General features: G+C 36.8%; 1 protein-coding gene across 1 annotated transcript in view; it reads right to left on the minus strand.

The window, feature by feature from the left end:
- The window catches only part of LOC150086888 (IQ motif and ubiquitin-like domain-containing protein), a 257,010-nt gene that overhangs the window by 160,744 nt on the left and 79,867 nt on the right, over nucleotides 1–16,399 (minus strand). Inside the window, exon 6 of the mRNA XM_090371662.1 lies at nucleotides 8,236–8,411. Within this exon, the coding sequence (XP_090227788.1) occupies nucleotides 8,236–8,411 (176 nt within the window). The remainder of the gene's footprint in view (nucleotides 1–8,235; nucleotides 8,412–16,399) is intronic.

Here is a 16,399-nt window from a genome sequence, read left to right on the forward strand (position 1 = left end):
GAGGCATTCTGGACAAAGTGATGGGCCAGTGTGGCCGTGTTGAGATGTACAATTTATATTGTACGGAAATATACTGACAATGCTGAGCTCACCCAGGGACAACTAGTGAGACAGATATAGGGGCTTACAGTAGAATATAAAGAAACATACATTTAGAAAATTATATCACTAATATGGAACTGACATTATTGACACAAGTAGTAAAAAATAAGTACACAATGGCATGACTTTGCTAGTACTAAATTCTTGGGATGTACACATAGTTAATGCAGAGAAATGCAGTTCATGAGTACATGAAAACCAGTGGAAGGTTTTATCAGATATGTGGAAGGTGTGACTCACATGGACATCTAAACTATAGTCAGGGTGAAAGGAGAGGAAAGATGTAATATTATGGTTATTTTTTGTTCTCTGAATATGAGTTTATATATAAAATAATACTGTAATTGCAAGTTAACGTATTGTGGTATGAATGATGGTCACGTGTAAACTATGCAATGGCCAAATGAGTGATTGTGATCTGTACTAAAAAAAAAAAGTGTTGTTTATATTCAGAGTACATCGAACCTGACAGTATGTAAGATTGGCGAGTAAAGCAGGAAAAACGTGAGAGTAAATGTTGTAACTTGTCTTCTTTGTTATGCAACCCTGAATGTACATCGAAAAAACACACACAAAAAAAAAATACTTCTAAAATGACCTGTGTACTCATTTCCCCACATATAGCACACGACTAATGTGTGGCGTTCATGTCTTGTTGATAGGTGCCGCTCCCTCCAAACATGCAGTTTGGGAGATGCACCACCCAATTTGGATATTTCTTCATTGCTTGTGCTGACACCATGCTTACCCTTTTGGGTGGCAAGGTGCAGGATGTTGACACTGGCTGCGGCTGTAGCAACACGTTTTCCCCACATATAGCACTCTAACCCTATGCTTTTAATCATCTCCAAACACCCGGGGCACTGCCATTCCCCTCTGCACCCCAAAACTTCACCTAGTGGGCCCTACCACCTTCTGCTGCCCTCAACGGCAACCCATCCTCCCCCGCCCCTTGGAGGATGGATTGCCTCTGCAGGAGCTTCCCTTCTGTCTCCTATCCTTCCAATTCCTAGTGAAAGCCTTCCTATCACTTACCTTCTTTGCTTTCACCTATTATCCGAAACTTAAAATGCTCTCTACCAACAAAAACTTCAATTTTTTTTTTTATTTGGGACCCTCCCTGGTAAGCTCAGGTGACACCAGGGTTTGTCCCATCAGAGACTACCTGGCCCAGCTCTCTGTGCTTGGTACAGTAACTAGGGATCAGGTCCTAGGCCAGATGAACTATATAACCAGGGATGTGCTGACAAATTTTTAACAACCGACTCTCTATAATCAACCGAAAGTTGATTTTAATTGTGATTGCTGCCCCTAGGTGGTGCCACCTGCCGCCCACAATCCTTTGTGGGGATGATGCCATCAGACATGATCAATCATGTGACTAGCCTTTCCCGGACTCCGGTGTATTTTCACTGCCAGGGGATGCAAAATCTTTTCTCTCTTAAAGACATTAGTAGTTGCTGTCTGCTTTTGCCAAACTCGGTAACTTCATTGTTTGCCCAATCCTTAGAATTCTTTATGCCCATCTTATTTTCCACTCCAGTTGTTCCAATCTGTTTACATAATGCACAGCCAAGTCTCTTATTTTGATAATTTAGCCAATTAGACTTTGCACATGAGTCTTTTTTTTTATTTTTTGATCAACGGTCGAGCAACCTTGGTCAGGCATTTATGTCAGTCATCCCTTGCTGTTGCTCATGTACACTATCAGGAACAAAAACAGCCTTTGACAGTGTCTCTGTAGTTAAGTCTTCATTTGCATTCTCACTTGTTTTTGATTTCTTAACTGTGAATGATGAAAAGAAACTAGTAATTCTTTTCATTTTTTACTTTACGGATCACAGTTCATGACATTTTTTTATTTTTATTTAATACTAATTCACTCATAGTCTTGTTACCACTCTCTCACATGGGCAGTTAAATAAAACTGTTGCATCTAAGTTGAAAATGCACAAATACAAAGTTATTAATGTTGAACTAACTTTTACATTGTAAGAAAAGTTGCAGAAAAAAATAGTAGGAAACCAGTACGAGCCCTCAGGAAATAGTATTTCCAAAGGGATATAAGTAAAAAAAAAAAAAAAAAGTTACAAGAGTTTACTGAAATGAGTGTTACTTCTTAAATGAACAGAACACCTGCAAAAGTGGGATAAACCTTAATAAAATAAATCTACAGTCGGACCTCTATATAACAAAATTGATTGTTTGCCTGCAAAATTTTGTTATAAAGAAATATAACCTTTTCCACAATCAAAAATAATTCAACATTCAGAAATACAATCAAAGATGATAATTAAATCAGAAATAAGTGTGAAGAAATAAATTTTCTAACATTTCAAAACAATTTATTAATACATAACATATTATGATATGATTTTTTGCATACATACATGAGGTGCACAATATTGAGAATTATTTTGAAAAATATTTGGTTATCTTTTGTTGTACACTGGATTTTAGTGTACATTGATCATTAAAAAAATATCTACATTTGTTTTTACTAGGGTTACCAGATCCAGAATTCAAAAACTAGGACATTTTTAGTTTCGAAAATGAGGAAATTTTAAAATTTATATTTATTATTAAAAAATTATGATACATATTTATTGTTACTGCCAATCATTTTCAGTAAGTTTGGATTACAAAGTAAGTACTGTAATTATAAAATGTTTTACAATCCATTTTGAAATTACATGCATGTATAAGTAACCAACAAAATACAATTCAGTGTTTGTTTCCATATTATTTCTAATGTTGCCCATATTATTTCTAATTGCTAATTAATGAAAATACATGCTCTACTTTCCATTGTGAGAAAAATAAAAAAATGTACATTGAGCAATTTTTAAAAGCTCGGAACATACTTTGGAACTCTTGCATTGATTAAAATATTCAGCCTGCATTCTATGCGCTAATAAGTTTTCCCAATTACATATCATCTTTCTTTTTCTCAGAAACAAATTCCTTAAAATTCATAAATTAGTCCAATAATCTACTAATATCAATTTTCAATTAGACAAATAATGATGATACAGTCTACTTGTGTAATTTTGGAATAATGCAGTCCACTTAATGCAACCAGTGCACTGTTTTTATTTATTCTGTTGTATTGACCGAAGGTGTAACGCACAGAATATTTAATGAAAATACATTTTATGATGAGATGGTTTTTTTTTAAATTTCAAAAACTAAGACACAAGTGCAAACTTCATGAGGACATCCTCAGAAACGAGGACGTATGGTAACCCTAGTTTTAACATACTTTGTATTTTCAGGAACATTTTCTTCACACCGCAGGCCTCAACGAAGTTTCAAAAGCTGCCAACATTTCATGTTTAGAAGTTTTAATACCTTTGTTGTCCTTATTTTCCTTCTCTCGTCATCGATATTGTCACTAGTTCTTAAATTTGAATTTTTTTCTTTTTTTTGAAACTGCCCAAAATATCAGAGTCATTCAGATATTCAGATACTGTGACAGAGAAAGGGAAAATTTACGGAAAGTGTGGTTGACACACTTCCACAGAACAACAGATAATTATTTGTCAGGGTAAAAGAAAATCATTTTCTGCTAATTCCCAGTTAGAGAATTTGGGAATACCCCTTGATCTGCTCACTGTTCACCAGCATGACTTCTCGGTATGTGGGACAGGTGGCCAGATAAGTTTTACAAGTACACTAAGTTGTAGAATGGTAATCCCTTTAGCTCTCTTAAGGGTTAATTCGTGCTTAGCAACAGCACTAATTGCCTGAAGGCCAGAAGTGCAAATAGTGTGTACCCTTAAGTCTCTCCTAATCCGTTCGTCATACGAAAATTTCGTTCACTCAACGGAAACTATTTTAAATGTAATTACCAAAGGGAATTCAAAATATTCGCTAAATAGAAAAATTAGCTATAAAGGAGTTCGTTAAACAGGGGTCCAATTGAGTAATTTAAATTTCTAAAAATGGTTGCAAAGTTTTATATAGCAAATATCTTAACAATATACAGTGAAAAATGCCAATTTACTTAAATAGGGTTACCAGGATGTCCTTGTTTCTGAGGAAATGTCCTAGTTTTTAGGGCATCCTCAGATGTCCTCTAGGATTTTACACTTGCTTCCCAGTTTTTTGTAATTTAAAAAATCACATCTGATCATAAAATCAATTTTCTGTGCACTGCACCTTTGGTCAATACAACAGAATAAATAAAAACAATGCACTGGTTGCATTAAGTAGACTGTATTATCCCAAAATTACGTGCCTCACTTGCACACTCCTAGAGTCAGCCTCGACTTTCGATAATGTAAAGGGTAACTTCCTGCTTGATTTTACTGCAAGGGACTTTTCACAATAAAACACCTATTGTTACTGTCTTCATGCCACTTGACATTATTTACAGATGGAATATTGACAAGTACTTGCCATCCATTTGAAGCAGAAAGCATTCTCCACAACCCACACTGTAATGGATTACTTTCCATGCAATAAAGGATTACTACTGTTCAGTTCAGTATCAGCAGCAATGTTGTACCCTCCTGATACTGAAATCTGGTATTGTAGCACATTTTTAGAAAAGTAATACTGCGATATACATTGTGCAACTTACTTAAATATTTATTCAATGTTTTTAAAAATATTGACTTTTACATATATAATTCACTGTTTATGTATTATTTTTGCAGTTCGTTTTGTTTCACATGTTTATTTTCATGATTGTATAGGTACTGCTTATATTTTATATAACATATCATATAATATATGATATGTTGTATTCGTTACATGTATTATATGTAAGGAATAAAAAAAAATTATTAAATATTAAAAAAATAATTTATAAAAACATTACATTAATTATTAATAAAATGTTTTTGTAATACATATATATACAGATATTCAGGCACCTCTTAACTAAAACCAAAAATAATAAGTAGATTAGCATTAGGTGCTTCTTTGAGAATGTGTGACAAAAAAAAATCCTGGTTATGCCATTGTTTGATTAATGTTCATGCAAAGTTCTTTTGACACCAGTTTTCGAAGTTTATAACGCAGCTATCAATAGAAATATTTTCTGGAAATTTTGTTAGAAGAAAAAATGTACATCCAGAAAACATGCTGCAATTGTTCCCTAAAAACAATTGCAATAAAGCAAACTTTTCTTTTATTAAATGTGCACTGCAGTGTTATCGATTTTACACCAGTTTTTTCTGTTTCTATTGTGGCTTCTGTTAGATGAATTTCCTTGATTTTCTGTTAGCAGATCCAATACAGATTGAAGAAAGGAAGTACAATCTTTTTATTTTTCAAAAAAAATTCATTGCAATTCTTTCGGTTATATTTCTTATTCCAAGAAACAGTTGCGTGCATTTTTTTATTATTATTTTTTTCCTGTATCGAGCTCTTGAGTGATGGGGCCTTTGTGTCACTCACCACTCCATGTAACTTATAATTCCCTTTAGCCAGCGGGGGAGCACTCACATGAGATATTCAAACATATTCAGTGACGCGATCTATAATCAAGGTCAATGCCCGATTGTTTTTCTTGGGAATAATTTGAAAATGTATATCTGAACGTACATTTTTGCTGTTTGCGTGTAAATTAATAGATTTTTCTGAATTTTAAAGTTGGGATATCAAAGAAAACACTTCTGTTTATATATACTGATAGTTTCAATTCTGTAGATAGAATAGAAATTATAGAAATAATTAGTTAATTTCACGATGGAAATTTTCACCCCAGCAGACTAACAACACTTGAAAACGGGACGGGACTGAAGCAGGCTGTTTTTTTGGAAATAATAATCCTGTAAAATTTCTGAGATAATTTCTTCCCTGCTGTGTAGGGAAGGAGTGGGGAAAATGAAACACAAAGGGTGCCGAAATAAGCACTCTCCAGCTGGATTTTCTGTGTCACCATATACAAGATTATCGACCAAATGCTGCTGGATATTGTGGATTGTTATAGCGACTGTCGGTTTAACAACCAGCTTGCAAAATTCTTGAAAATTTAACAACCGGCTCGTGCAAGCCGGCTCCAGCACACCACTGAATATAACTCACTCACACTATCTGGTCTTTACAGAGTACTGTATTCAACACAATAGAGCTGATTGTGGAGTTATGGGAACGATCGGGGGCCACCTGACTATGTATCTGGTAAGGAATCATATCACAATAGTAAAAGTTTAAGGATTGTATTTTAAGGAAGGGATTCATACAATTTCAAACAACCTGATATAATACTGATATAATTTCAAACAAATTTCAAACTGCACAATTTAACTATATGCTTTGGGGGGTAAATGCAGCCTGGTATTAGGGGTTAAAGGTAAATATATATATATATATAGCTTTTTTATATGTTTCACTGGAAATTTATCTTTTATGTGCTGCTTGATGGTTGCTCACACAGATTTCTCATATTATTAACAGATTGGCACATTCACTAGTAGGAGCCATTTATGACTGAATGGTGACCAGGTCTCAAAACTGCTGTCAAAATGGCAGCAGTCATTATACATTAAGTATAATTTATTGTAGCAACATCAATAATAACAATAGCTTAGAAAGTTTTTTTTCCTATATAAGTTATTTAATCAAGCCATTGTATGAGTATACACTTTCAACACAAAGCATATTGCATTGTGTGCTATGTGGTACACACTTTGTTGAAAGTTCCTGCTGGTTCACTGAAATCAAACAAATTTCATAAAGAGCCACCGACCACAAGAGAACTCATTTACTGTTGTATGATAGCCACATATGGATGCTGTACTGTTTGAAATCTGTTGCAGTCTTCCAAAAGTGTAAGAAGTTCACAGAGGAATACTGTCACACCCAGGTTCAGGCCTGATATGTTAGCTTTACGGTCACTCCAAATGTTTGTCTAGTTCAGCCTTAAATTTATTTAAGCTATCAACTTCCACAACAACAGATAGAAGTCTGTTCCAGCAATCAACTGCCCGTTGGCTAAAGGCAAACTTCTGCACATCTATCCTACAACTGTCTTTCCTCAATTTGAATCTATGCCCCCTCAGGTTCTTAGTCTGAGCAAGCAGAAGTATCTCGTCAGCACTGAGCCTGTTCAAACCATTCAAGGCCTTATACACCTCAATCAGAACACCTCGCAAGTGCCTAGTCTCCAGATGCTGCAACTTGCAGAACTTAAGCCTTTCTTCATAAGCACACCCCTTTGTTCCTCTCACCAATCTTGTTGCCCTTCTCTGTACTCGTTCTCGCAACTCTACATCCTTCCTAAAATGAAGCCTCCAGATCTGTGTACGGTACTCAAGATGTGACCTGACCATTGCCTTATACAAAGGGATAATCATCTCCTCCTTGTCTCTACTAGCAAAATTCCTATAGATCATTGACAAAATTCCATGACCTGCTCTGGCAGCCCATCTGCACTGCTCAGAGAACTTCATATCTGACTGAACAATTACCCCCAGGTCTTTTTCATTCTCCACCTCTATGAGTGTAGTACCACAGAGTTGGTACATTTCTCATGGGTTACTGTTACCCATATGCAGTACTTTACATTTGTCAATGTTAAATTCAGTTGCTACTTCTCAGCCTAACTTTTCTAGATCCTGTTTCTAGATCATGTTGTTGTAGATTTGTGACTTCCATCTTTGGAGTATTACGTTTTATAAAATATTTATGGTATAACATGGTTTTTAGATTCCATTTGTATAAAGGTATTAGTGATTTAGGTCAGTCCACAGATATTGGTGGCATCTCTGATTTCTTTGATGATTTCACTGAACCAGCACAAATTGTGTCACACAGCTCACCAAGTGATACACTTTGTGTTGGAAGTGTCCTTCTATAGTGATTTGAATAAATAACTTATATTGGAAAAAACTTTGTTATTCTTGCTAATAATATCGTATAATTACAATAGAGAGAGAGAGAGAGAGAGAGAGAGAGAGAGAGAGAGAGAGAGAGAGAGAGAGAGAGAGAGAGAGAGAGAGAGAGACCCTGGGTGTTCCAAGCCCATACTCACCAGATGTGAGCCCTTGGGGTTAGTTAAATAGAAGAATTACAGAACTACAAAAGAAAATTGTTATTATTACTGTGGTTATTTTATTTGTTTGTAAAGAGTAACTATTTACAAACAAATAAAATAACCAACAACAAAATTTATTACTTCACCTTATTAAGAAATAAATGTCTTTGCCCTTCTCTACTGGCTTTTAAAACCTCCAATTTTTTGTTTTCAATGGCCTGAATATATTCAACTTCTTCATCAGTTACTCCACAAAGAGCTGCTTTAAGTTGTGCTCCTGATTTTGTTTGTTCCATTGCTTCCACTTCTTCTTGCCACCATTCTAGGAATTTATAAAAAATGTAATGTAAATTACCTTTTCAAAATTTTACTCGTAGTATATAAATTTTGCCAACTATAAAATAAAGTAAAATCTAAACAGATGAACTGGGCACAAGAACCTTAGAGTTTGGTTCCCAATATCTGTAAATGGCAAATCTGAAATACTAATAGTGCTTACGTGGAAAGGAAAGCTAGGTTCTCAGCTCACATTAATTATATACAATACATAGTGCAGAATAAACCAAATATAATTTTACAATATACAGAAAAGTGATTATGCATGTGATAAATGTAAGATTTTTCCAGAAGTAATAAAAAACAAGTTAAACTAAAGTGAATTTGACAAAGATATCAGATGGTATGTTACCAAAACTGGGGTTAAATTTTAGGCAAAGGAGCATTCTATCTGTGGTGGCATTAGTTAGCCAGTTTGTAAATTCAGGCCATTTCTTGGAATAATTTTGAGTTTCTTTTGCTTAACAAACGCTGTGATCCGTAGTAAAGGAACAGTTTTAAGCATCTTATTTATGCAGATTTGTTCATTTTTGTAATTATCTAAATATTTAAAAAGTGATACATTAACAGAGTTTGCCACTGCCATCACGAATATTGCAGAGCGTTTAAGAAATAGCAGGAATTTGTAAACAGGAAAGGGATAAGTATAATTCTTAATTATTTTCCAAGGCATAATTTCACTTAAATTTCCTACATTGAAAAGAGTAAGTATACATCCATAGTCTCACATGAGACTATGGATGTATAATTAATATTGTATCAATGCATAAATATTGTGCGTGTATGTGTGTGTGCACACACTAGAGAAAGGGGGGATTTTTTTATTAAATGGGAATTTATCATTTTGTTGGATGAATCTGAAATCTGAATACTTGAAGAAAAGGATCATTGTCCTTGAAGGAATTAAATCAAGAGATTGAAATACTCAGCTGCTACCTAATATTATTGTTAATTAGAGTCTACCTTCATCCACTGGTTGCACAGCAGGATCACTACAAGCAGGATGTTCCCATAAGGATAGGTGGAATAGGACTGGGATGTCTGCCAGGGACAAAAGTTGGTGATATTGTAGAAAAATTATAATTTTTTAAGGGCACAAAACGTGATATTATTTTACATGGTGCCAATAATATTAAGTATAGGCAATCTGAGGCTTTACTTAACAAGTATATGGTGATGTTGAGAAAAAGCCACAAGTCAGGGCTGAATTTGAAAAGATCTAAAATTTTGCCAAGACATGACAAGAACAAGTTTATGATAAAAGCCTGGTCAATAAATTTGTATTTTGGTGAAAACTATGCAAGGCTCATAGGGTTGAATTTTTCTCAGTATGGCCAATGCTTGTTAACAGAAGGGACTATTTTCATAGAGATGGGATATGCTTGAATATAAGAGGTGCTAATACTATCAGGGCAGTGTTAGATGGATTGTAAAACCATTAGTTTTGGGGGGTGAGATGCAAAGATTAATGACAGCTATCAACTGAGGTGGAATTCATTCTTACCGAACCCTTTGGAGAGGGGGGTATTAAAGGCCTGCTGGGGGTTCACATGGGACTAGCAATTAAAAATATGGACAGGCCCACAAATTGGTTAATTTGATGACTTCAGACAGCATTTGATGACAATAATTGGTTAAGTCATCAAATGCTGACAATGAAGGTGTTAACATAATGTTGCTCTGATATTGGAAAAATTGTACAGAATTTGAATATGGAGATTATAATGTGTACATGAATGTCAGACATGATGTGGGGGGAGTTAATTAAATTACTGGTTAAGAAGCACATAGACTCTAAAACAATACAACCAGTAGACACAAATAAGTGTAATATTGAGTTAGTCAGGAGATATAAATACTAGAAAAACAAAGATGAGAGTAGGAGTGTTAGAGATCAAATTAACTGTGAAGAATGTAATGAAAAACTACATAGATGAATCGAGTGGACCAGAAAATCAGAATGTCTTCTCATGAGGGATTTTAACTTTCCAGACATTGGCTGAACTTGTGGGTTGGTAGCACACTCAGTAGCAGAACATTACTTGATTTTCTGTTTATACATGTTATCTAGCAATATGCAGCAAACCAATATGTCAAAGCAGCAACACGAGAAAGCAGTATTCTTCATCTGATTATCAGCATTGATTCATCATATAGTAAGAATCTTCAAGTTAAGGAGTGATAGCAGTGATGATAGCATTAGCATTAGTAGTGGCATACAATGCAAGAAAGCAAGCTTACGCAGCATCAGCCAAAAAAAAAAAAAACCCTCCCATTTCACCCCTCCATTCATTCCAAATGCCTGTCCAGCTCAGCTTCCACAACAAAAGATGGAAGTCTGTTCCACCAATTAACCACACGCTGGTTAAAGGCAAATTTCGGCACATCTATTCTACAGCTGTCTTTCCTCAATTTGAATCTATGCCCCCTCAGGTTCTTAATCTGAGCAAGAGGAAGAATCCCATCAGCATTCAGCTTGCTCAACCCATTGAAGGCCTTATACACCTCAATCAGATCACCTTGCAGGTGCCTACTCTCCAGGTGCTGCAATTTGCAGAACTTAAGCCTTTCTTGGTAAGAGTACCCCTTTGTTCCCCTCACTAATCTTGTTCCCTTCTTTGTACTCATTCTAGCAACTCTACATCCTTCCTAAAATGAGGCCTCCAGACCTGTACACAGTACTCTAGGTGTGGCCTGACCATTGCCTTGTACAACTGGATAATCATCTCCCTGTCCCAGCTAGCAAAATTCCCGTATATCATTGACAAGACTCCATGACCTGCCCTGGCAGCCCATCTGCACTGCTCAGCAAACTTCATATTTGACTGCACAATTACCCCCAGGGTCTTTTTCACTTTCCACTTCCCTAAGTGTAGTACCACACAGTTTGTACGTTTCTCTTGGGTTATTGCTATCCATATGCAGTACTTTGCATTTGTCAATGTTAAACTTCAGTTGCCACTTCTCAGGCCATTTGCCCAACTTGTCTAGATCCAGTTGTAGTGGCATACTATCTTTACTGTCATTAACAACCCTGCCAACCTTTGTATCATCTGCAAACTTGGACATTAATCCTGATATATCTTCATCAATATTATTGATGAATACACAAAACAACAATGGGCCTGGTACCGAACCCCGGGGAACTCCACTAATAATATTTGTCCACGAAGAGCAGTGTCCACTGATTACCACTCTCTGTTGTCTCCCACTCAACCATCCCTTTATCCAATGTAGCAACTTACCCTTAATGCCATACCTCTCCAATTTGTACAGCAGTCTTCCATGTGCAACAGTATCAGAAGCTTTCCTGAAATCCAAGTATATGAAATCAAAATTATTTTTGACATTCAGTTCCTCTTCGTGACCACATCATAGTATCAGACAAGACCTCCCTTTAACAAACCCATGCTGTGCCTTAACTATTACTGCAGTTTTGTCTAGATGATCCTGCATTGCTTCTTTAACTCAGTGACTCCATTATTTTCCCTGGACCACAAGTTAAATTAACATGTCTATAGTTACTTGTGTCACCTTTTGAACCCCCTTTGTGAATTGGTGATACATTTTCACACCTCCAGTCCATGGGCACTTCCCCTGAGTCCAAGGAAACTGTCATAATTATGGCTAAATCTCATAATTTTCTCATATTTTCTCATAATTATAGTTTATTGATGTGGTATTTATTCAAAGAAATAACTACTGTTAAGGTGATTACAATAGGCTCAGAATTTTTGAACTCTTTTTCAATGGGCTGAAATAATGTTGCTGAAAAGTGTAAATGCAAAATAAATAGGATATGTTCAGAAAGGTCACTGAACACAGAGGCCACTAACCACTTTATGTCAACTACTAAGGGATATTGTGAGATATCACATTAACAAATAGATATCACATGAACTGATGAGCTTTGTGGCAGAGAAAACCAACGTTTGTGATGATTATAAATTATCAGGAAATACTGAGGTCTATCGTGGATTATCAACTAGTTTGTAATGAAGTTACTTTGGGGGTGGGGGAAGGAAGTAGGCAGGTTAAGGCAGATTGTGAAAATCTTTAGCTAAACATGCAAAGAAAAGTAGCAAGGAATTCTTTGTATATGGTAACATACAAAAAGAATTTCTTGAGAAAGAAAGGGTTGAATCATATTGGTCTACTGGGTAAAAATGGTATGGATAATGATGATCCTGTACAGATTGCTTATAAATTGATACACATTAAGAGTTTAATAGCAGCTGCAAGCAAAGGCAAAATTGATTCTTGCACATCTTCAATTTAGACATGCAGCATTTTGGAATGCAAGGTGTGAGGATTATGAGGCCTGCTGATTTTCTTATCCTCATGGGAAAAGCAAATATATGAGATGTGCTATGGATATTAAGAGCAAAGGTTGGCACATAGACCTGCATGTACATTAACACTAGGAGTATAGTAAATAAATTTGATAAGCCATCAAATGCTGACATATTAAGAATAGTGGCATAGTATTTAGGGTTAGGTGCCATTTGTGGTTTCTCACATCTGTGCTGTATATACTCTGTGATGGAATGCAGAACTACTGCATAAGCCAGAAAAAAGTGTAGTGTCTGGTTTATGCAGAATTGTGTTATGTTCTGTTGTTGTGTTTCTGGCTACTTGGCTGCAGGGCCTCTAGTGGAACCCTACATTTCTGCCATCACCACTGGGAGGTGAGACAGGGTGCCTTCACCTTCATCCTCTGGCTGATCTCCGTTAGGGTCGCCTGAGCTTTCTGGACGGAGACCAAAAAAAAAAAAAAAAAAAAGGAAGAGAGTGGGGAAGATAGTACAAGTGGTGAAGTCAAAGTTGGTAAAAGGAGGAAGATGACGAAAGAAGGCATCCTCCAAAGGAAAGAAGAGGTGGGAAGGGACGTAGGAATCACTCCTGGTCTGGGAGCCCACCGAAGGCCAGGGAAAGGAAGAAAGCTTGCAGAACAAGGGAGGTTTGCAGAGTTGGATAGGTGTAATGGGAAGTCTCTGAGTTTGATTGTTATCAGTTCAGTGCTGTCATTCCAATGAGGAAGATGTCCAGTTGGGTGTTCATTCAGTTCTTATAGTAGCCAGTGATGAGGGAAGAGCAGGTACGAGGAGAGATCATAGCAGTTTCAGGAACGTCTGGTCTGGATGTCTATGTTGTGGGGTCAGACGTGGAGAAATGATAAAAAAGCCATTTGAAGACTGCTGAGATATATATGCTAAAAGCTAAAAACGCTTCTTTTGATTTTAACAGGTTGCTTTCCAGACTAAGTGTGGTTAAATTTATATCCAGTAACAGTTAATTATGTAGGTCCAGGTAGATGTTACATGAGTGCATTACGTGGTGCCAGTTACAAAGAACTGGCACCACGTAATGGCACCATGTAATGGTGCCAGTTCTTCAGCATTATTTACAAGTCCAAAGTCCTGAAGTCACTTTTTGAATGACCCATTCTTGTCAGAGGAAAGGTGGTGTGTAAATTAGAGCAGAACCAGCCAAGTCTTTGTTTGTTGAGGTAGGAGACACTAGGTAGAAATAGCTTGGTAGTACTGCCTTTGGTGGAATCATCCCAACGGATTTTCCAGAGGGGAAACAAGTTCCTGCCAAGTACACCGGAGTTCTGGTTTCGGATCTGCATCAACAATAGCTTTTATCTCCAGGAATTCAGTTTCTTTGTTCTTTCTGATGGCAAGGGAAAGCAATGTGAAGGCTGCTTTCCACCTTCTTTAATACTTGTAGTGCTGCTTTTGATGTTGTTCTACAAGCCCGTGTCATTTTTAATAATGCAACCATTGTATCTGCAGAATAACGTTCCTAGTGCTGATGATGGACAAATGATGGAACCACACAGCAGCGCCACATGTTACGAATGGTACAAAAACAGCTGAATAAAGAAGGTGGAGTGCAGGTCCCTTAAGACCCGTCTTTGCGGGTGAAGTGAGCAAGCATATTGATATAATTTTTGGCCTTCTTTTTCATGGACTTTAGATGTGGCATGAAAGTTCTGCGATCATCTAAGGTGACACCTAAATATTTGAATGAATGTTGATTCTTGAGTGCATGTCCTTTATAACAAATGGTTGGGGGTCTGTTGATGTCAAGACGGCCTTTGAGAAGCAGGGTTCTGTTTTTATCTGTAGAGATTTCTGGCTTATTCTCTTCAGCCCAAACTGACAGGGCATTCAAGACTGTGTTGGCTCTGGTCTAAATAGCCAAACTTTCTTTAAATTAATAATTTAAAGAAAGTTTGGCAAAATTATAAGCAGGAACGGGCAAATGAAGAGGATAATTTTTTATTTATTTATTTTGACTGGTGTTGAATAAGCTTTTCTTCATTGCATCACATTGCAAAAACTAATACTAAAGTGGTAGTAAGGAACAAAACTTTATAAGCTTCTCAAAAAATGTTGCATTTTTATTTGGCTTCTTCTGGTAGGAGACAGATTCCTCACTTTCATGTGAAAAAAAATATTGTCCACTTAAATAATCCATATTAAGTGACAAACCAGTAACTCTCTTCAAAATCTTCCATAAAGATGCTTGTCACAGTGAAAGAATATTCCCCATACTTCATCCATATGTCTCTTTATGTAAATTTTCCCTTCAAATTTTAAATTCTCAGGTTCCAAATCCAAATGTAATAACTTAATTTTCATCGAACTAAATAGTAGCTTATTCATTTAGTTTTTATTATCTCTATTGCTTCTCTCAATAGAATGTTCCAGTGAGAGCAGCACCCTTGATATGGATTAGAAATGTGGACAATATTTTTCTGATGTGCAAGAACATGGGGAAACAAAACAATTTTATGAGTATATATAGGTGCTACCCAAAAGTTCCTGAAATGTATTTATAAAATAAATTAGACTCACTCTGGGTCTTATTTGCCAAGGGGTCTCTGAAGTAGTCCCCTTGAGACCATAAACACTGATCTCAGCACTTCTCCCATGATTTGAACGCGTCCTGAAAGTCCTTCTTTGTCACAGTGTTCAGAACCGCCTGCGATATCCTCCACACTGTGAAATCTTCAACCCTTCAGCTTGATTTTCATTCTTGGGAAGAGGAAGAAGTCGAAGGGGGCTAAGTCTGGTGAATAAGGGTGTGGAGATGATTGCCATGTTGTTGGATGCTAAAAACTGTGCCACAGCCAGAGATGTGTGAGCCAGTGCGTTCTCGTGATGGAGGACCCAGTTCTTTGTGTGCCACTTCTCTGAACGTTTCCTCCTGATGGCTTCCATTAACCACCTCAGGACGTCACAGTAGAACTTTTCATTGATGGTCTGACCAGGAGGGATGAATTCCTTATGGATAATCTCGTCAATATCCAAAAAACAGATCAGCATGGACTTCACATTGCTCCTCACTTGTCGGGCTTTTTTTGTTCAGGGCAAAGATGGGCTCTTCCACTGGGATTATTATTGCTTGGTTTCTGAGTCATATCCATATCCATATATCCAACTGTGTAGAACGGAAGTTTTGATCACTCCTGGCCCGTTCTTGAAGATCTCTGCTAACTTCCATGTGATGCTGCTTTTGGTCTTCACTCAGTAACTGTGGCACAAACTTGGCTGCAATCCTTTTCATATTCAACTCGTCTTTTATATGCCATGCTGTGTGTTTTTACGTCTGTTGATTGTGTGTGTTCTGTGGTCGATTTGTCTGTTTTGCTGGATGAAAAACCCAAGTTTCTAAAACCTTGCTATCTACGCCTGAGACTGACTAACTTAGCCATGGAGTGAAAAAAGCCCGTTAAAGTTCCTCATATCATCAACGGGATTTGAACCAGGGCCTTTTCCACCCGGTGTGGGGAGGACGGTGAGGGAACCACTGTGCTTCTCGTACAGACTGTTCAACTCGTCTGACAAAATCCAATGACACATGCCGTACGATAGTTCTACAATGCCACAAATGTCATGGATGATCCACCTGTGGTCTTCACAGATCACTGACCAAACTTTAGTGACATTTTCCAGGGTGGTG

This window comes from Mastigoproctus giganteus, chromosome 4 (assembly GCF_048544385.1).
Source record: "Mastigoproctus giganteus isolate SK-2022 chromosome 4, ASM4854438v1, whole genome shotgun sequence".
In the NCBI taxonomy this organism is placed as follows: domain Eukaryota; kingdom Metazoa; phylum Arthropoda; class Arachnida; order Uropygi; family Thelyphonidae; genus Mastigoproctus; species Mastigoproctus giganteus.